Raw genomic sequence first — 20,049 nt, 5'->3', positions numbered from 1 at the left:
CAGTGCATTACTGATGTCGTTTAATCTGTTTTCTTAATCCAATTGTTCTCCATTACAGGAGCCAGACAGGAGAACACAATGCAACATGTAATGGTGGATGATGTGTTTGATAGTTAAAAAGCACATTCAAAATTGAACTGAAATAAAAAGTAGTAGTAGTGTACATAGTAGTACATTCAAATTTTAATTATTGAGCCGCTCTGTAATGAAAAATCCTCATGATACGCTAGGTCCCCTCATAAAATATGGAAATCATTCCTTTTTTTTTTTTTTTTTGGTATTGTGAATGTAAATCAGCCAATTCTACTTAATTGGGCTGAAAAAGTATTAAATCCTAACAAATACTGTTCATCTATCGACACCAGCGATTTATAGTGACAGGCAGAAGAATTAAATGCTTTTATGCTAATTGGCAAAAAAAAAAAAAAGACCTAATTTTTGCAACATTCTTGGTTCGTGGTGCAGTGTGTGTGTGTTCACGGTGTGCAGATAAAGATTTGGAGACACTCACGATAAGTATTAAGTGGGGTTGAGGGGTTTATGGTCACACTAAAAACTGCCTTAAGTGGTTGTGTGTGTGTTTGTTTTTGTAAATGCAAAGAAATAAAATGTTCATAAGAGACAAACGTTAAAAAAAGACAACATTCTTACATAAGTAGTACGTTGAGATACGTTGAGATACTTTGTGTCCCTGGCAAAATAAGCAAAACATATTTGTCTTAAATCTTCTGCTGTAAGGCTTTGATCGAGAGCGCAAAAATTCCGTGTATACAATTTGCAAACGAATTTGATGTCTACTTTTATTTGATGATCTACTGGAAATCCAAATGACACCCCCAACACATTTTATGAACATCATGGCCTGAATGATAATTTCAAAGTCAAATCATTCTATCGGGTTAAATTGTTCTGAGAATGAAATGGGGGGGGGGGGGGAATAGGTGGAAATATTAATTAGGATTTGAATCTTTTTCACTTTCTTCGTAAAAAGTACATACATGGAGTCCAACGGTGGTGTTTAGGTGGAAGCTGCGGCTGTTGTGCCTGCTGGAGTGCCCTCCTGCACCTGGTTTTTAAGCAACAAGAATTTCAGAACAGGATCAAAGTACTCCATGAAGGTGTCCTTCACCCCCTTCTCCAGTAAATATCCTTCTGTCTCAATCTCCGTGTTCTCCTTCCCCGCTACTGCCTCCATGGAAGTCTGCAGGAAGCGTAAACTCACCAGCACGGAACCCTGGGAATGAAGACATGAAAAAGATTTTGTGCATGACCAACGTCAAGGTGCCTCTCTTCTCATACCTGCAAGAGGAAGACGGACAGAACTCCAGCACCGATGGTGTTCATCAGACCCATGTAGTAGTTCACCAAAGCCTCCCTGCAGCCCCGCAGGTAGATGTTGAGTTCCTCCGTCTCATACTCATAATTATAATGAGCTGAATTGTTGGTGAGGTGATACTGGATGCACGGCCGAGGAGAACTGGGATTACAGCAACTGAATGGGACTCCGTCGACCAAGTATCGTCCATCGACGTTGCTCTTGACGCGCCTGGCGAAATGAATATGACGATTATTTACGATCATCCGTGACATCCGTTGTGCATAGTCGCACGACTTACACTTTCACTTCCTTAGAGTTGAAATCAAGGTAGCGATTGCTGATCCACTGGACCTCGAACCAGTCCCGGTGGTCGTTGTTCCCACAACACTGAAAGTCCATCTGCAAGCGATCGATGTTCTGCTTCTGGAAGCAGCGTCCCGGGGTGTCTGTGTCTTTGTAGAAGCGGATGCCGTTCCTCAGGCCGACCTTCAGAGAAGACTCCAGGTTGCCCTTCATGGCGTAGCTCATGATGACCGCGAGCAGCATGAGGACAGTGAAAAAACAAGAGACGGCAAAGTAGGGCTTCAAAAAGGTCTTCCAGCGAGGAAATCGCCCGGCGTCCAGGGCATCCTGACAGATCTTTGATGCAAAGTAGTTGATGCCCAACGAGGCCAGACCGACAATCATGAGCGTGTTGGGCACGATATGTATGTCTGCGTTATCCATGACCTGTATGAGAGTCACAGAAAATAATAAAAATTCAACGACATGGCTACAAAAGCCAACACACTCCTGTTTAGTTTAGAAATTAAAAACGTTTAAGCCTAATTCAAACCAGAATGAAATTATTTTGGGTGCATTTTTTCGGTTCGACAGATCTTCTGTCAATGTGATGAAGTTATCCAGTTAAGATCCATGATGTATAGCAGGCGTGGGCAAACTGCGGCCTAGGGGCCACATGCGGGCCGTGAAACATTTTAATCCGGCCAGCCAAATTTGAAAAAACAAAACAAAAACATAAATAAATAAATAAATAAGCCTTGTTAATGTTTTATTTTGTGTCAAAGATAGTTATTTAGTTTTAATGCTTTCGTTCATTATCATTTAAAAATTTTTTCTTTTATCTCTGATGAGGTGAGGTGACCAAAACACTCCGTCCATCTGCTCCCGGTCCGGCCCCTCTGTCAAATTTTAGAACCCATTGTGGCCCACCAATCAAAAGGTTTGCCCACCCCTGATGTGTAGAATGCTTTGCATGTGCTTCATTTGAAAAAATAGTAATAATGTACAAATGTATAATTAAAATGCACATAAAAAGCCTGTTGAAGTTGGGGATTATTAATGTGATTAAGACGATCAGGATTTGGCTGATCAAGAAAAATGAGTCAGGATTCAAAGTAGGTCACAGGTGTATTTAAAATGGATTTTCAAGGGCAGCATTATTTTTTTAATTCAACTTAATTGACATTTGACTTTTATTTTTTTGAACAATTCAGTCAAAAGCTTACCCCACCCTGAAGAATTCCGATACACGTTATTTTGTCCAATATAGATGGTATAATTATCGTTTACACAACAGCGTAATTAAATGCGTATAACACTTATCCCGTGCTTGACCCTAAATGTCACAAAAATGCTTGTGCAATCTAAGAAACAAAAAGCGTACCTCGGCCCTCCTGCGTAGCTCTGCCTTGAGGATGCACCCAAGCGTGAAGGTGATGGCCCCAGCTACCGTGGCACACCACGAGAGGAGCCACAGTCCCTGGGCAAGCTTCACCCTTTTCTGAAAGGGGAACTTCATCTTCATCACCACCATGGTGGCAGCGAGGGGCTCCGAGTCTTACCGGTGGGGGGTTGGGGGGGGGAGTAGGGGAAGGAGAATGGCGACAGCACGGAGGGACGAGGCTGTTCGGGGCTGGTATAGGTGAAAAACGTAAGAAGCTGGAATTTGAAAACAGGCCACTGCGACGGCAATACAACAGATGTAAGTACAAACTATGATCTAGCAGACAAAAAAACAAGAGGATAATTGTGTGAAAGTTCTAAAATCACACATCTAAAAATACCACAATTTTAAAGGCTTGGATGCATTTAAGTTCACCTTATTTGTTTCCCCAAAAAGTGCTGGAAAAGAAATGTCCACAAATAACCATCGACCACTGCGTAGCTCCCAGGGTGCCACACAGTGGATTTGGCAAAGCGGGAATGCTGCAAGCATCTTAATGGTAATGCTTGCCTATCCTATTAAACTGCTCAGGGAATCCAGGCCATTGTCTGCTCAGCATCCATCAGACTCAGAGGGAGGACAAAGACGGCAGAGTGGATTTCACAACGCGGGAAAGTGATGGCGCCAATAAGCGACAAAACTGAAATGCACAGAGGGCAGTCTTTTAAAGGGGGAAAAAGAAACTGCTGTAGTTATTTATTTATTTATTTATTTTTTAAAGTGAAATTTCAAGTTAAGTTTTTAATCAAATATTTTTATTTCTTTTTTTGAAATAAATTTCAAGAATTTCAATTCAATGTAGAATTTCTGAGCTTAAATGAACGCCCTATAAAGGCGAGAAGAAATTATTTGAAGGTCATTAATAGATCAATTGTAGAGATGGAGATAAAGTAAATATTGTAATGTTATCACATTAATGTGAATATTGTTTCATGATTGTAGAAGTTATTAATAATCCGGTGAGTGAATTTTAAAAGCCAGGGTAAGACTTTTTTTCCACTCATGTGCTCTTCTAAGGGCGTGAAAAAATATATTTACTTAAAAAAAAAAAAACAATGTAAGATACATTCAGGTGCTTAAACATTAAACATAAATCAGTGCAACTCTAAGGATTGAAAAAAAAAAATCTTAAATAAAATAAAATTCTTTCACACATTTTAACACTGTAAGACCTTATTGTTTTGTCATAAATAAAAAAAAAAAAAGTAAGTACCATTCACACTTATAAAACTTCCCTCAGAGATAAGGTCCTGATTTTATAAAAGTTCTCAAAAAAAGAACAATTGTGACTTTTTATACATGAAACCTAAAAAAAAAAAAAATTGTCCATCACATCCAAATGTTTACTAAAGTCTTTATTTGCGGTATCAGATTATTGTAATTACATGGCCAGAGCAGATGACTTATCTGGTGCACAATTTAATTTTCCTGGCAGGGTTGCAATTGTTACTGTTACAGATTGAAGAAAAACACGTCTATTTTCATTTGTTCATTTCTACACAATTTCGACAAAGACATCAACTTTAAATAACAATAAATGACAACTTTTTGTATGTACATGCAAGAGTTTTCCGGGTATTTTAGCATTTTACTTCTCATTCGAAGGTCATGATTCGATTTTCCTACACATACACATTAAATCTACATTCAAAAATACAACAAAGCGGATTAAAAAGCAAATATATTCATATTCTCAATTCCGCTGAAGGAAACAACCCAGTAAAGTACGTTCTGCATTTTTGAACAATCACAGTTGCGTTTGCTCCCCTCCTAAGACCTCCTCTGCAATCCCTCCTGTCCAGCCGTGCATTTCCGACCTGCTCTGACATATTCCCGCGCTGGGCTGAGGCTCACACATGAACTGGTTGAGCATATGCTCAACAGACTGCAGACTGCACGGAGCGCTCTCGGCCTCCGATGACCTCCCATCCCGCTTGTTGTTCATTCCCCAGTGATGAATGATCTCATTATCTAAATCGTCACGCGCTTCATCCCCAGAGTGGTGCAGGTCCATCATGGCCTCCGTGCCCCTCAGCTCCTTCGGCATTTGATGGCACGCGAGCGGGATTTCTTCCAAGCTCGCCGACCTGATCAGTATGCTGGAGCCAAGATTCTGACTGGCGGTGATTCGAAATGTGCTCTCATCTGTCAGCCCTGAGAGGCAAGCATTGGCTGCCGGGGCGGGTATCTGGTTGTGGATGGTGAACTGGAGATGAGGAACCTGCAGAGGACGAGGAGCTTGAAGTCGGATCATTTCCTCCCCGCCCGACTCGCTGTCTTTATCCACGTCGCCTTCCCTGTGCATCCACGCTTGGCTTCTGGTCGAGCCTGTCAGTATAAATCGCGGGATCTCTTCGCCCATTTCCGACCAGTCTGACTCCTCCTCCTCTGGAACCGACCCCAGACATTGTTCCTGCCCTGCGGCCTTGACCTTTTCGTAGTTCTGGCTGTCCATGAACTGGACCGGAGGGAGGGCCAGAGGGAGGATAACCGGACTGATGGCATCATCTGGATAAAATTGCTCGTTGGTTTTGTTAAGCACTGAATGTACCTGAAAATGAGATGAAGCATGAAAATTGGGTACAATTTTGATACAATCGAATGACTTCCAATACACGAGCTGGATGAGTTCTCATTCACTGCCATCGCAGGCAAAATGAATGCACATTTTGACTTCTATATCCGTCAATGGCAGTGAATGTATTAAATTCAAGTTTTTATTCCACCGAGGTCTCACATTTAATGTGTCCACATTGTTGGCATATTTTGCACCGGCCAGTTGATCTGTCAACGCAGAAATACGTCGGCTCAACCTCTCGCGCTCTCCTTCCATGCTCTTAGTCTGTCGAACAAGCAGTAAAAATTCAACGTCATTGGCCATTTTACTTTTCGGATAAAAAAAAATGTAAACGTTGACGTTTTACCACAGAGTTAAGTTTTTGCTCCAGTAGGCTATTTGTTTGTTGCGTGGACGAGCAGTTCTCATGGAGTCTAAGAACACGACAAACGGACACAGACACGGAAATATTTAAAGATAATAACGAGCAGGTGTCATTTGTTTCTCGTCGCTTACATCTTGAAACTCTCCGTGAGGTTGCTCAGTTCCACACGCGTCCTCTGGAGCTCCTCCTCCAAAAGCTTATGGCTGTTTAAAAACTCTCCAAAACACTCCCTCTTGACGGCTGACTTCAACAAACTCTGTTGAAGACCTTCATTCTCTCCTCGTAGAATCCTGCAAGGCAAATTAGACAGACGAAGAAAACACGTGATGTATTTTATTTTTATTTTTTTTTATGTTTGAGTCATCTCGATTCACTTTTGCATGCTTGTCCCAAAAGGACACCAAACTCATTTGACTCCACTTACATAATCGTGTCCTTTTCATGTGCCGGTTCCTGTATTGAGGAGAAGAAGAAGTATGCTCAGAAGGACACAGCTCAAAATAAGGACTTTTTTTTTTTTAATGTAAAATGTTTGTCTTGGATCAATAATGGTTGGGAAACTGCATTTATTTCCGTATTTTGTTTTCTGGTCTGTGATGACGAGTGACAGCAGTCACATGCACGCTGAACAGATCAATACGGGAGCAAATGACCCAATCCCTGCAAGCCGAACATGGAAATGATCGATTTGGCTTTTCGAACACAGCGATAATGTCAACTTCATGAATTAGTGACTTTCTAAGGGACTTGATGAAGTACGGAAATCGCCAAATGTTGACGACATACTTGCGGTGTCGATGGGCCGGTGAAGTCGGTTTGTTCCTCATCTCGGCCGGAGGGGCCGGTCATCTTCTTTGTTGAATCCAGCTTGCAGGAAAGAACTTCTTTCTTCTGGATCAGAGGAAAACTGGCAGCAGACTCTCTTTTAATCTGGTCATGCTTGTCGTCGTGTTCCGGCTCATTTTTGGACGGGTTTTTGTTTTCGCGTTGGTGTTGATGGATGCGACTATGTTGGCCTTCATACTGGTGATGACTTATCTGGTTGCCGCGGTGATGATGCTGATGCCCTGCACTTTGCTTTTCTCCATGAGCGTGTTGATGCAATTTACTGCGGTGATCTTCATGATTTGGATTGTGCTTGTCTCCATGGTAACGGAGACGGTTTGGACCGTGATGAGCTGCATAGCGGCGCTCGTGAGAGGAATTCTGGCTGTCTTCATCATCGGGTCGCTGCAGGTCGTCTCCGCGGTGATGCTGACGGTTCGGACTGTGGTGGCTTCCATGTTGTTGATGATGATGATGACTTGGCCTGTGGTGGTCTCCAAATTCACTCGGTTTGGCTCTCTGGTGGGGACGGTGCCCTCCGTCGCCATGGACACCGTGGTGATGCTGCCGGATGCCGCCGTGGTGATCTCCATGCTGACGATTCGGATGATCGCTGTGATGTTGAGCAAGGCCATGGTGGTCTCCGTGGTGATGTTTTGAGGAGACTTTATCGCTTTGGGCTTGGTTTCCATGACGCGGTGTCGTTGGACGTTTTGTAGTGAAATGATTGTCGTGTTGATGACCTTTATTTGGTGCTTTGTGGTGATGTGACGAGGTATTGCGAATTTGATGAGAGGAGGCTCGGTTGTCACGGTGATACGTCGGGGAGTGATGATCTACGTGGTTGTGGTATCCACTGAGATGATGGGAATGATGGTCACCCTGCCGGCGAATTGTCGGGTCATTGTAATCGGCGCAATGGGGATGAGTTAAACTGCTGTAGCGACCGCCATCGCGGTTGCCTTCGTAGTGATTGCGAGTAGAACATTTATCGTGATGATAACCGGAACTGTCGGAATCGCCGTGATTGGGATAAAAGACAGGACTGCAGCATCGACGATGACGATGAGGACTTTTCTTGCGGGGGTTTCTGTGATAACTGGGGCCGTGGCGGACGCTGTCATGACGACGCCGTTGAATATGATCGTCTTGGTTCCGACGGCGGTGCCGTTTACACTGCTGAGACGTTTGAGACCACGAGGGGTGTCTTTCCAAACAACTTATGTCAGTGCAGCTTCCGGGCCTCGCTTGCATGTGATCGGACGAGTCTGGAGAGCGGTGACTACGATGGCGCCGGGACGATTTGGACTTTGAAAGCTGGGCATGAGCATTCTGCCGGGAGTCGAGCGAGTCGGCGCTGACAGGCCGACTCCTCTGCTGTCGGCTTCTGTCCGAGTTGATGTCAGATTTAGCGGATTTAACCGAGGTGGGCTCCGGACTGCTCGCTTTTTGAGCGTCGGTGACACCCAGAGTGGTGAGTCGCATCGGGCTGAGCACTTGCCGCGTGATCTCATTAAGGAAGGCGGAGAACTTCATTTTCTCCTTCATTAAATTCTTTCGGGCTTCGTTTTTTCTCCTCTCCTGTTCTTCCTCGTTCGCGTGCGCTTCTTTTTCTGAGGGGCAAGTGAGAGCTTCCATCGATTTGTATTTGCGGAAACTTGCACTCTCATGCGTTGTCTTCTGGGCGCCTTGCTTGGTGACATTGTGAGAAGACTTTCCTTTGGACCGTTTCTGCTTTCCTACAGAACCCCCGTTACCGTCTTCGACGTACTTGCGCTTTTCGGAAATGTTAGTACAAGACTGGGAATGTTGAGGCCTCCTCAGCAGAAATCTGTCGGAACCTTCACTGCTACTCTCGGAGGACAGACTCGAGGAAGACGCTGAAGTCGAGGAGGAGGAGTCGGACGATGAAGAACATGAAGAAGAGGAGGCGCTTGTTGATGAAGATGAGAAAGTGGATGAAGAGGAACCGAATGAAGACGTGAAAGAAGTTTCAGAAAGAGAGAGCTGGCCGTGGTTTTGTTTGCGGCGGTAACGATGAGAATGATGACGATGACGACGATGAGGGAGGTGATCACTGAGCAAGCTGTCCTCCGCTGTCGAATGGGCACTGTTTCAAAAAATAGAAAATGGATGTTGAAATGATAAAAGACAAAAAAATAAAAAATAAAAGTTGAATTAACTCACTCTTGCTTGTCATCTTCATCTGACTGCAGGAACTTCTGTTGATCGTGATGTAGGTGATGGTTTCGTTTGGAGTGACGCTGCGTCATTTCTTGACATTTGGCATCAGTTTTTTTGTTCTTGACTTTTTGCTGATGGTCACACATTTCTAATTGTTTAACTTAAAATACCTGATAGAAAGGGATGAGATATTTCTGAATCAGGTGGAAGACATTTGCTAAAATTACAAATGTACATTTTTTTTTTTTGCTTTCCACAAATCAAACAAACAAAATACTTTGCACATAAATACGACTAGTAGAGTCATTAAGTGACATTCAAATGCATAAATTACACTTATTGAAGTTGAATTAACATATTTGATTTACAATTTGATTACAAAGCAGTCACATGGGTTATCAGACGAACAAATTACTAATGTTTACTCGACTCAACTAACCAATTCATGCATGCATGTCCTGCATCACACAGCTGATACGTTTACTTACGGTCTCAAAGCAGCCGCCGGGATGAAGCGCAAAGAGATGTTCATTGATGCTTTGTACCAGAAGCTGAATGACATTCTATGTGATGCCCTTTCTAATTGAACAGCGAGGCGTGTGTGACACACACACACACACACAATTCAATAGTCGGCGGTGTCACCCAATGACAGAGGGGTCAGTTGCGAGCGTAGAAGTATGCAGTAGGACAAAATGTTATGAGACATAAATATCAAAGATATTAACAATCAGTTTGGACGTCAACATTATGTTGCGCCGGTGAATAATATCGTAGAAAAAGAAAGGATTATATCCTGTGCTGCAAACATCACTGCTTACTGTATGCATGTTGCAACCTATTGATCAGGATGCCCCTATTATGTCAATGCAATGGGCAAGCGAACACTCAAACTTAGCGAGAAATGCATTGAACTCCAATAGAATGACAATCCAACCATAAAATGTTACATTCATTAAAAGACGGACTGCTGAGGAAAAACTGGTATTCAACACAAGCTTTGTGGTGGACACAACAGAAATGCGTCTTTTGTAACTCTGCAGAGAGGATATTAATAATACACCATCGCCACCGGCACCTTTCCCTGCATCAATGGAGTATGGCTCAGATCCACTAGATATCAATGTGATAACATCCAGTAACTTGTTTGGCTAACGTAATGGAAAATTGGAAGAGGTAAAAGAACGCATGCAACGCAGACATGATGTACGTGTGAACATTCCTAACTAGCCTTGCCTGGGGTTCTTTCGAGAGCTTCCACAGAACAGCACGAGTCAATGCTTGGTTTTATCAATTGCATAGCACACAATGCAGCATCTTCGTATTTTGCACAGGGTTTCATATCATCTCTATTATGTATCATGAACTCACAAAAGCAGGGAATGAGGATTTAAAACCGCCGGTGACACGTATGCCCCAAAGGGCATAATTAAACTCTGGATCTAACGGACTCAAGCTGTGATAATTATTTCAGTGTCACTACATTGTTCACCACAGCGAGTTAATTCATTAGGTTCCTCTATGCCAGTTTGGCCTCCTTTTCTACGTGAAAAATAGTGTGCGGAATTAACAATGTAAATAGCAGTTTTCTTTTAACAAAATTTGATTTTTTTTTTAATAATTTAATGACTTAAAAAAGAATTTAAAAAAAGGGGTTGTTAACCGTAATAAATGTGAAGAGCTTTTGGATTAAATTTCCTTTTTTTTAAGAAATAAATAAGCACCACAATGATGGAATTCTGTAGTATTCCCATTTAATGGATAATCAAAAAACAACCCAAACCAGCAGAAAGATTAACATAAATAAAGTATCTAAAAGCACCCACTTTCAAAAGAAAAACAGACACGCAAATCTGTTAATAATTAGTTGTGTTTGACTCCAGTTTCGATGCGCCGCACTTCTGCAATTAATGTGGAAGCATTTCATTTTTTACATTCACAATTATATACACATCATAGTTTAAGAATCAACAATATGAATCACTCTACAGGTAAATATAAATATTGCTCCCATTAGAGCTATTCACCTGGATACATCTTTGTTGGCCCTTACTGGGAAGAACTTTTCATTAAGGACAGCTTTGCCTCCCCTTCTCAGTTCCTGCTTGGTAAATGTCGCTCTCTGCTGGCCAAATCTGGTACTACAGTGCCAATATGCCTTTTTATACACAATACAGTATAAATGCTGTGCAACACCGAGGTGGGTAAAAATAAGTAATCAATGGCTGATTTCAGTTTTTGCCCACACGGATGTGTGGGTTTAGAAGAGGATCTAAGTTTGGGTCTGAACCAGCTGAGGCACGTCCAAGTTTAGCCATTATGATAATCAAAGTAAAGAATCCCAGCACGCCAACCAAAAGGAACATGAAGACCCGCTGTTTCCAGGACAGCGACGTCCGCTTTGAGCCTGTACAGTTCCTGAAAGAATAATCAACTTAGAGTTAATTACACATCAATTCTAATAAATTACATGACAAAGAATCGCATTTTACTTACTTAAGAATTTGCGCAAACCAGCCCAATGTTGGTCGTCGTCTGTACTTGTCATCATCAAAATCCATCTGTGTGATAGAGCTGTTGTCCCTTGTGTCATAGATCTTTCTTGGCGATGACCCTGAGCAATATTTGGTATCAATTGTCCATCATAAGTACCACAGGATTAAACTTTTTTTTTAAATGCAATTTTTTCCTCTCGTTACCTGCGTGAATAGTAATGGTATCACATGTAGTGGCCTCTGGAAAATTGACTACCGAGTGATCTTGACTAGTTGAATCCCCATTCTTGTGAGGGGGCCCAAAGCTGCCCCCTGCTGGGGATGAAACAGTATTTGCCGCTTGGCTGAGGCTGGCATTGTAGGAGTGACTATGGTAAATGTGGCTTTGATCTTGTGCTGTAAGACCAAAGGAGGAAAGACAGAAATCAATGCGTTGACTGTATTTCAACCACAATTCAAAACTACAAATACCAAAGACTCAACATATAGACTCACCATCAAACGACGACCAGTCCGTATAGTCTGTAACATCATGAGCCGTGCCCTCCTGAAGGCTATCGACTACCTCGTCAATCTGGATTTGATCATGAAAATAGGCATACTGAAGGACTTCATTGTGTCCAATGATGCAAATTAGTTTGACAATCTTGATTTAGTCTTCAATGAACCTGACATGCATGTTTTTGGCGCCGGAACAATCAGAGGGAAGCTACGCATGAACAGGGAGAACATGCGTCTTCTACACATGATGACACGAGACAAGAGTCAAACCCAAGCTAAACACATCTGTTATTGCTTCTAAGATTTGATTGAATTGCTGTCTAAACATAAAACAGTACATTTGTATCACTGCAAAGCACAGCGGCAGTACTAAACACATTGCTAATTTAATACTCTCAATGTTAAATTGAGTTTTCTCATTGTTGGACAGGATCAGATTACAAAGTGTGTCATATGAGTGTACATTTTGTCCCAATACAAATGAAAAATCATAATTTCATTCTCATTTGATTTACTATATAGGTCCTACTCCTTACCAGTGGCAACCCTAAACCAGCTCTAGCCCAGTTAACAGATGACAGCTGCTCTTTAAGCACATCGGCAATCGGGCTGGCCAGGTTGGAGGGGGGAAACACTGGACCCTGGCAGCTGGGACACTGGTATCCCGCTGGCGCCGTATGGTGGGGCAGGCGGGATGCCAAGTTGTTAAGACAGGTCCAGTGAAAAACATCTGGGGGAAGAAAAAAAAAATCAAAAGGGTGATCTATTTCAATTCAAACAATTAGGACCATCCCAACATGAATGAATTAGGTCAGTGCAACACAATGTAAACAGCTACATATGAAAGAGTAGCAGCAGATTTTGTTCCCACATGGTTTGCTTTTCGTTCACACATCCCAATAGGTCTGATACTGCTGTAGATTCAAGAAGAAAGAAATGTCACCATAGCAGATGAGTCTGATGGTGTCTTCAGCAATCAGGGGATTATTGCACAGAAGACAGTTTGGGTTATAATCACTGTCCTGAAGCCATTGCAGATACGACTGTACAATGCACTGAAAGGAGCAACATGGAAAAACTCATGATTTCATTATGATTAAGAATATAAAAATCTCCACGGATCCTTTCTTCTCCCACTAACCTTGTTGTGGTTGGAGACGAGGCAATGCTCGCACACATTTACACGATGCTCAAAACAGAATAAATTGGTCACCTTTCTCTTTGGACACTTGCAGAGACCCATCGCCTCCTGTGGTGTAAACAGAAATGTCATGTTGCAGCTCACCACCACGCAGAAGACAATGTAACAAACCTTCGTTTTTCCTTTCACGTATCGTGTATTACTTAATACGCGAATATTGTGTAATGTTATGGTACTGTCAGCATAGCCAGTGTTTACTTGCTTGGGTTGTACATGTATCCAAAGTGGCAAAACGTGACATGAAGGCATTGGCTCATCAAACAGTGAATGTTGAGCACGCAAGCATGCTAGCTAAGCCAAACGTTAACCGCTAACGCCAAACTTACCTGTTACACAGACTTTAATCAAGTCCCGATAGCTTCAGGGAATATTGAAAGGATGACATTCACCCTGTTATTAGTATAAATGTAATAGAAGGAATGATGCGGGAGGGATCTGTCATGAGTAGAGTAGGACACGACTGTTGCCTTCCTACTTGTGTTTATGTGCCACGTCTCTTCCGCTTTGCAGCCACGTCTCGTCTTTAATCTCATAAGAACGGGCGCCACCTATTGTCGTGGAGTATACATTGCGTCAAATACCGACGACTTTTTGAAAATACAATACAATTTCTGGAAGAAAATGCGTCTGAATGCTAAAATTGGACTAAAAGGATGTAAGTGAATTATTTAAATGTACACTGAGAAACTAGAATTATTTTAATGCATAAAACTTGGAATCATGGGAATGTGGGGTGGAATTTGGAAAATATGTCCTGAATGAGTTGAAAAAAATTAATAAAATCCTGCCTTGCCCATTAACAGCTGAATCGGAATCGTCTAGTTCGAAATGAGTGTAGAAAGTGGCAAGACACCGCAAGACGTTTTCTGCATTTAATGAAGAATTTTTTACTTTTTTTTTGGGAAAATTATTAATGTGTCTGATCTTATCTCTTTCACGCTAAACAGTACTGTCGTGACTACTGTGGTCCAATTGCATTTCGGGGTTCTGTCAGCAGATGGCGTACAAACTGGTTCACTGGTTTACATGAGAATGGCCTGGACAAAGAATATGCATCCAGGTTTTATCCTTAGAACACACAGACAGTTCCTTTAGAAAAAACTAACCCAAAAAATGTTTATACTTTTTTTTAAGATGGTGATTGTTTCAAGTTAATTAATACACTTGACTTGAAGCACAATTCTTTCTGTGACATAACATTTCATTTTATGGTTATCTCACCACCGAAATGTAGTGTTCTTTGCTAAACGCGTACGTTCATTTAAACCCCTGCAATTGTTTTAATGAGCAACTTTTCTAGTCATTCCACAGACCTGCGTCTGCCAAATGTCCTAAATGTAAATGCACATAACGGGAATGAGATCGAGAAGGATTGTAAGTCTAGGAAATGATGGTCATAAAAACACTGGCCATCCCTGATTGACGCCGAGGGTGCTGTAAGAATTAAAAGCTGCTGCTTTAAAAAGGTAGGGACAATCATATTTTCGACAATGACAGCTATTATTAATCCTCAACCCAGCCCCTCGTCAATCCCGCAAATTACACCATGAAATGCCTTGCCACGTGAAGTCACATGCTTTCACATTTATTCAAATTAAATAATTAATTCCATTTTTTTAGAGTAGCATGTTTTGGGAAGGATTTCACCTGCACTAGAAAACCATCTGACGTAATTAGATGAGAGAAAAGATTGATTTTTTTTTTCTCAAATCTGAGGGCAGATGAGCATGAATTACAAGTGTTGTCAAGGACACGTACGGTAAATCAGTGACAGCTGTAAAGACACACGCAAAGGGCATCTGCAAAGCATTTGAACTATCAGATGGAAGACAAATGACACCAGGACTGGAGGACAAATGAGCCCTGCAGCTGTGGCAGTTTGGAGCGAAGCAGTGATCAGAGAGGTTGCCGGGTTGGGCCGGAGGGGTTTGGAGAGGGGAGGGGGGGGATGACTGATTTGTCTGGCTCTTATCGATCAGGTATCAGCTCTATCTGCGAGGCTCAGATTCAAGCCGGCTTCATGCGGGCTTTAAATCTGGAGTAGTCTTGACAGTAATAAAAATGAAAAATCAAATCTGTTAAAGCGCTATGACACATTGACAAATAAAAATGATTGTTTTAAAACCAAGCTATGCAGAAGGTTGCGTTAACGATCTGAACCATTTGAATTAGGTGTGCTGGAGGAGGGAAACATCCAAAAACATGCAGCTGGCTGGCCTTTTTTACTCGGCTGGTAGTGAACGAGTTTAAAAAAAAAAAGAAAAAAAAAAAGGACCCAAAACAAACCTGTGGTTAGAAGCGCGTCATGTGATTTGCGACATAATTCAGAGTGAATCCTCGAACTTTATCAGGCCAAAAAGCAGATCCATCAGACTTGGCTTGGAATGAAACCGGATTGACTGATTGATTGCTGTGTGTCATTGAAGGGCAAAGAGAAAGGTTGGAAGAAACCGCAAAGTGTTGGAGCAGGCCCGGGGAGGGGAGCTGCACACATGTGGATGAAGTGAAACCTCCTGATGGGGCAACCGGAGTATTGAATCAGACAGAGACAAATGGAGTGTGAGAGACAGAGAGAAAGAAATTCAGAAATGAGCCTGCTGACCTCAACTGTTTTTCGGTTTTTTTTAACAACTAATCAATACAGGCAATTGTGTGCGTGAGTGTGTGTGTGTGCACCCGGCACGGTTGTTTGTGTCCCTCCCAATAACGATCAGAAACTGTGACATTACCTCAGCTCTGCCTTCCTGGCCTCCCAACCTTTGCACATGCTTCTATTTAATTTTGTAGCCCGTAATCTCATAAAAGACGAGAGAGGTCGGATGCACTTAGACCGGCCGGCCTAGTCATTGCGCTCAATGACTAAAGTGGCAGATTAAACATCGCGGCTACTCAGTAACATAAGAAACTACACTTCCTGACGTTTTTTTTTTTTTCCCCCAAAAATGATTTTTTAGAAATAATGCCGGAGAGAGAATTTGCCAACCTTCATACATGGAAGAGAAGACACACTCTCCATCCCTGCTCTCGGCTGTTATTGCTTCTTGGGATTGAATGTAATCCCTGTTAAAGTCTCAAGGGGGCCCCAATTTATGAGACAGCAAATCTACACATTAAATCAACACTCCCTCCGCGTTGAGTTCCTCCTTGAGAATGCCACAACGCTTCTATGACGATGTCCAAGAAATATTGGGAACCTTGGGCAGGATGGTAGCCATGCCGCCCGTAATTGATTGCTAAAATAATGGAACATAAACTACAACACGGCGGGAAACACTTCAAGGACAGATGAAGCTGAAATAGTTATTTTTGCAATTCAGGCTTTGAGGGGAAAAGAACGGGCATCGAGGTCCAATTGCCACCTCTGCGTTTGTCAAGATTTGACTTGCGTCTCGCTCGCTTGATGCATGCAAGGAAAATGGTGATCATCACCTTCATTTCAACATTGTTACTTACATGTGTGCACCCCCGGAATAAGTGACTCGACTCGTGGCCTACTTTTGCCATCTGTGGCTCATCCAGACTCAGACTAATACACTTGCATTGAATAGCTTGTTGTGAAGCGCCTGACTGAGCTGCAGCTGACGATCAAATGCGGCAGTGTGCTGCAGAGACCGATGAACGCCTTCCTGTCACATCTTTTTATGATTGCCATTTTATTCTTTTTGTGTACCGGCTTTGTCATTCTCCACTCACTTGATGGGCACCATTAAAAGGGGGCTGGTGTACATGAGACGGGTAATGAATTAAAAGCGGGGTTGTTTTGGGAATTTGTTTACATGACAAATTGCAAGGTTCATTTTTTTTTTAACTACAAGCAGACAATTAAATCATCTTTAAAAAAAACAAAAAAATCAGATGACTTCTTTTCGTATTCTTTTACATACCGTATCGTATAAACGCAAGGTTTGCTGTCTTCGGATTCTTGTTACCCTCTCTGAGGAGTACACCTCCACTTAATGAATTACCGAACTCTTTTCAATATCCAATAGGAAGAGAGCCCATTTTTTAACGTTAAAAAAAAAAAAAGCAGAGTTCAGCACATTGTTAATGAGACCATCGTTCATTCTTCCCACTAAACCGCACACACATTTTGTCAGCCGCGTCTCCCCCATAAGTGGTGCCGTTTACAAATGCTTGTGTGTGCAGCACATAATGCATACAATGAGGCAGATGTTGGAGAAAATATTTATACCTGTGCAGGGAATTGGGGGGGGGTAGTGAGATAATGGGAGTCACATTCATGGTAACAGCTGGGCCCATGCCGAGAAGATACAAGGACATAGCAACCTGCAAACAACATAAACGATGCAATACATTGCTATAAAATGGCAAAATGTTTGCCATAAAACAATTCTGTTACCGGAAAAATAAAACCTTCTATGGAGAGAAACGAATGCATCCTGGCAATTACAAAATTTACAATAATTTGTTACATTGAGGATCATTTGGTGAATGAATATCCAAATTTTAACCCAAGATATAACCTGGCGTGAAATACCGATCACTTCTGTAGATAAAGGAATGAGAAAAAAGAGGCGTGGCTAAAATAATTATTCAAAAACCAATAAGAAGGAAGACAGTGTTAAAAAAAAAAATGAAAACAGTTTTAATGTTTGGGCTCAAGCGCACGTAAAGTACATCGTGCCAAAAATGAGCATTTTTCATTCCACCGCTCAAAATAATTCACACCGCAGTGAGAATATCTCTTGTTGCCTCCGTGTTGTGTTGCGAGCAACAAATAGTGAAATCACTCAGTGGCATGAGAGTCATTTGCAAATACACACAAAATTAATTCCAGTGGAGACCCGTTCTACAATCACAGTTTTCATGTATTTGCTTTCCAATATTTTCGCCATTTTCAAATGCATTTAAAATGCCTGGAAATTCTACGACATTCTACAAAACTTGCTGTACAAAAAAACGTTCCTCCATTCATTTTGACAAAATCGGCATTTGCACTTTTCCGGTAACTGAATTACTGTAGTATTATCAAACGACTGCTGTGGAAAGCTTCTACTTCCAAGACATTTTTTTTTAATCCCATGATGTAATTGTAAAATAGCCATTCGCTCTCCTTGTACCAGTTTAGAGCACAGTTTCAGTATCTGCGACTGAAGAACTTGAACTGAATTTATGTTACGATTATCCTCAAGTGATTTGTGCTGCAGCAGATTTTGTGTAACTTTTTTTTTGAAGATAATAAAATTATAATAGCATATTAAAACAATAACACAATGAGTCTTTACTATATAAAAAAATCTGGTTCTAGTAATGAGCGAATGGGGAGTGGAAAATAAATGTTTTAGGTTTACAGGCAGCTATTTCTTGTGAATCCACAAATGAATTGTCCCGAACGCTTAAAAACATCGTTATCAACCCATAACTGTTCTTTGTCTGTACAGCCGGCCAGTCAGCTCTCTATTATTCCTGACTGTGCAATATCCTCCGTTGGCCTCATTTCAACTGACAAATTTTTCATTTTTACTTTCCCCGTTTTTTTTTTCTTTCTTCCTTCTCACAGTACAATAAGATTTATAAGGGACAGTCTTAAATCGCCAGTAATGTGGCCAGAAATAGGTTACTACCCAACCTTCAGGTCACAGCCACTTAAGCTGTCACGTGATTGACCGTGGTTGGGATATTCTTCCATCTCTGGGAGTATAAAAGTTGTTTGAGACAGAAGCAACGGTGTCGTAGTACAAGCGCACCATCCATTTTTTTTTTTTTACAGTTTCTTTAAATGTTTTGCATTTTCATTTCCGGCCAGAAAATACCAATTCAACAAATACAAACTGACTAACTCAAAATTTGGCCAGTGGAATCATTTTGGGCTTAACTAAATCCGAGTTCAAATAAATAAAAAAAAAAAGTCCCAGCTTTGGGGGTATGAACAGTTTTCCACTCTTATGGGAAGACTCCCTAATAAGCTGGGGATGCATCTGTGGGAACGCTTGCCTCACACTCTCTATAAATGCTTGACAAATTCAAAAGTGCAAAACAATCGCGTACAGTCAGAGAAGAAGAAAACTAAACGTTCGCACCTAAATTGCGCGTTTAAAATTGTGCTAAATGTCAAAAGAACAAATGAAAAGTTGGTAGTCCAACCCCTGGTTGCAAATTGATTGAGTGTGGCATCCAAAAGCTTTACTTCATGTCGTGTACTTCCTTAAATCTACGGATTATTGGTCAACAATCATTTTTCAATGCTCTTTAATGAATTTGTGTTTGGTCGGGACGCACACGAGCATGTTGAAGGGCTGCAAATCTAATTAACTTGAGGTGCTCTGCCTGGGGAATGTTTCTGCCATTACAAACAAGTTTGCGAAACTCCGCCGCATTTGATTCTAGCTCACACCTACAACGAGCCCGTGGCTAGGGAAGAAATGTCGGCGAAGGTTGTAAGGCAGTCTAATTAAAAGAAAGTTCAAGAAGGAAAATTATGAAATGACGCAATTAAGCCGAAACAATTTGGTGGCATTTTCTTCTTAATTTCTTTGGTTTGTGGTTTTATTAAAGGTTTTTTGTTAAGTGGTGTGAGCTGAGATTTGTCTGACGTAGCCAAATGCATTTTTAGAGATTTATGACACGAATCCACTTGCAGTGGATTTCTCATTCCGTTGTGCACGAGTCCTGGATTGGCCTGCCAGCAGTCCAGACCCGTCTGACTTCCCACCGAAAATGTGTGGTGCAATGAAAGACCATTGCAAATGTATTCTTTTTGTCTTTATGTTTGACACATCCAAACGTCATTGAGATTTGTATTTGTTTCAATTTGATTTTTGTATAAGAAATTCGCTTTGATTTGCTGACTACGCAAAATTATTTCCCATCCAACTTCGCATGACGGAATGATGGCG

General features: G+C 41.6%; 3 protein-coding genes across 4 annotated transcripts; all 3 read right to left on the bottom strand.

Annotated features, from left to right (window-relative positions):
- Nucleotides 1-774: 774 nt before the first annotated feature.
- On the bottom strand, nucleotides 775-3,577 carry rom1a (retinal outer segment membrane protein 1a). 2 transcript variants are annotated; one of them, XM_088279354.1, is made up of 5 exons: nucleotides 3,420-3,577; nucleotides 2,985-3,233; nucleotides 1,617-2,047; nucleotides 1,300-1,546; nucleotides 775-1,234 (listed from the first exon to the last, which is right to left on the bottom strand). In XM_088279354.1, exons 2-5 carry the CDS (start codon nucleotides 3,132-3,134, stop codon nucleotides 1,019-1,021), a joined length of 1,044 nt encoding a protein of 347 aa, XP_088135480.1. In that variant the 5' UTR covers nucleotides 3,135-3,233; nucleotides 3,420-3,577; the 3' UTR covers nucleotides 775-1,018. The 2 variants fall into 2 exon arrangements, with proteins under 2 accessions (XP_088135480.1, XP_088135479.1); XM_088279353.1 differs by having other exon boundaries at nucleotides 2,985-3,320; nucleotides 3,420-3,544.
- An 807-nt stretch (nucleotides 3,578-4,384) lies between these two features.
- LOC148320266 (uncharacterized) lies at nucleotides 4,385-9,584 on the bottom strand. Its single transcript, XM_088280400.1, has 8 exons — nucleotides 9,484-9,584; nucleotides 8,999-9,165; nucleotides 6,773-8,921; nucleotides 6,411-6,439; nucleotides 6,118-6,276; nucleotides 5,969-6,035; nucleotides 5,782-5,886; nucleotides 4,385-5,595 (listed from the first exon to the last, which is right to left on the bottom strand). Exons 2-8 carry the CDS (start codon nucleotides 9,139-9,141, stop codon nucleotides 4,792-4,794), a joined length of 3,456 nt encoding a protein of 1,151 aa, XP_088136526.1. The 5' UTR covers nucleotides 9,142-9,165; nucleotides 9,484-9,584; the 3' UTR covers nucleotides 4,385-4,791.
- A 1,148-nt stretch (nucleotides 9,585-10,732) lies between these two features.
- On the bottom strand, nucleotides 10,733-13,687 carry zfpl1 (zinc finger protein-like 1). Its single transcript, XM_088279808.1, has 8 exons — nucleotides 13,519-13,687; nucleotides 13,133-13,240; nucleotides 12,935-13,046; nucleotides 12,528-12,721; nucleotides 11,986-12,064; nucleotides 11,695-11,886; nucleotides 11,492-11,609; nucleotides 10,733-11,413 (listed from the first exon to the last, which is right to left on the bottom strand). Exons 2-8 carry the CDS (start codon nucleotides 13,232-13,234, stop codon nucleotides 11,227-11,229), a joined length of 984 nt encoding a protein of 327 aa, XP_088135934.1. The 5' UTR covers nucleotides 13,235-13,240; nucleotides 13,519-13,687; the 3' UTR covers nucleotides 10,733-11,226.
- Between the last annotated feature and the right edge of the window lie 6,362 nt (nucleotides 13,688-20,049).

Source organism: Idiotropiscis lumnitzeri, chromosome 17 (assembly GCF_059441095.1).
Source record: "Idiotropiscis lumnitzeri isolate Australia: NSW breed Sydney's pygmy pipehorse chromosome 17, RoL_Ilum_1.0, whole genome shotgun sequence".
NCBI lineage: Eukaryota > Metazoa > Chordata > Actinopteri > Syngnathiformes > Syngnathidae > Idiotropiscis > Idiotropiscis lumnitzeri.
The sequence above is the reverse complement of the archived record's forward strand: the minus strand, read 5'-3'. Positions and strand labels throughout refer to the sequence as shown.

Bases quoted from the DNA above. Each gene is read 5' to 3' on its own strand.
- rom1a (XM_088279354.1), bottom strand. From the start codon at position 3,134: ATGGTGGTGATGAAGATGAAGTTCCCCTTTCAGAAAAGGGTGAAGCTT. The intron at 2,048-2,984 runs GTACGCTTTTTG...ACTCTCATACAG, and splicing joins AGCTACGCAGGAGGGCCGAG to GTCATGGATAACGCAGACAT. The intron at 1,235-1,299 runs GTATGAGAAGAG...CTTCATTCCCAG, and splicing joins TGTCCGTCTTCCTCTTGCAG to GGTTCCGTGCTGGTGAGTTT.
- LOC148320266 (XM_088280400.1), bottom strand. From the start codon at position 9,141: ATGTGTGACCATCAGCAAAAAGTCAAGAACAAAAAAACTGATGCCAAA. The intron at 8,922-8,998 runs GTGAGTTAATTC...TTTTTGAAACAG, and splicing joins GATGAAGATGACAAGCAAGA to TGCCCATTCGACAGCGGAGG. The intron at 5,887-5,968 runs GTAAAACGTCAA...CTTGTTCGACAG, and splicing joins AGCAAAAACTTAACTCTGTG to ACTAAGAGCATGGAAGGAGA.
- zfpl1 (XM_088279808.1), bottom strand. From the start codon at position 13,234: ATGGGTCTCTGCAAGTGTCCAAAGAGAAAGGTGACCAATTTATTCTGT. The intron at 13,047-13,132 runs GTTAGTGGGAGA...TGCTCCTTTCAG, and splicing joins TCGTCTCCAACCACAACAAG to TGCATTGTACAGTCGTATCT. The intron at 11,610-11,694 runs GTAACGAGAGGA...AATATTGCTCAG, and splicing joins TACCATTACTATTCACGCAG to GGTCATCGCCAAGAAAGATC.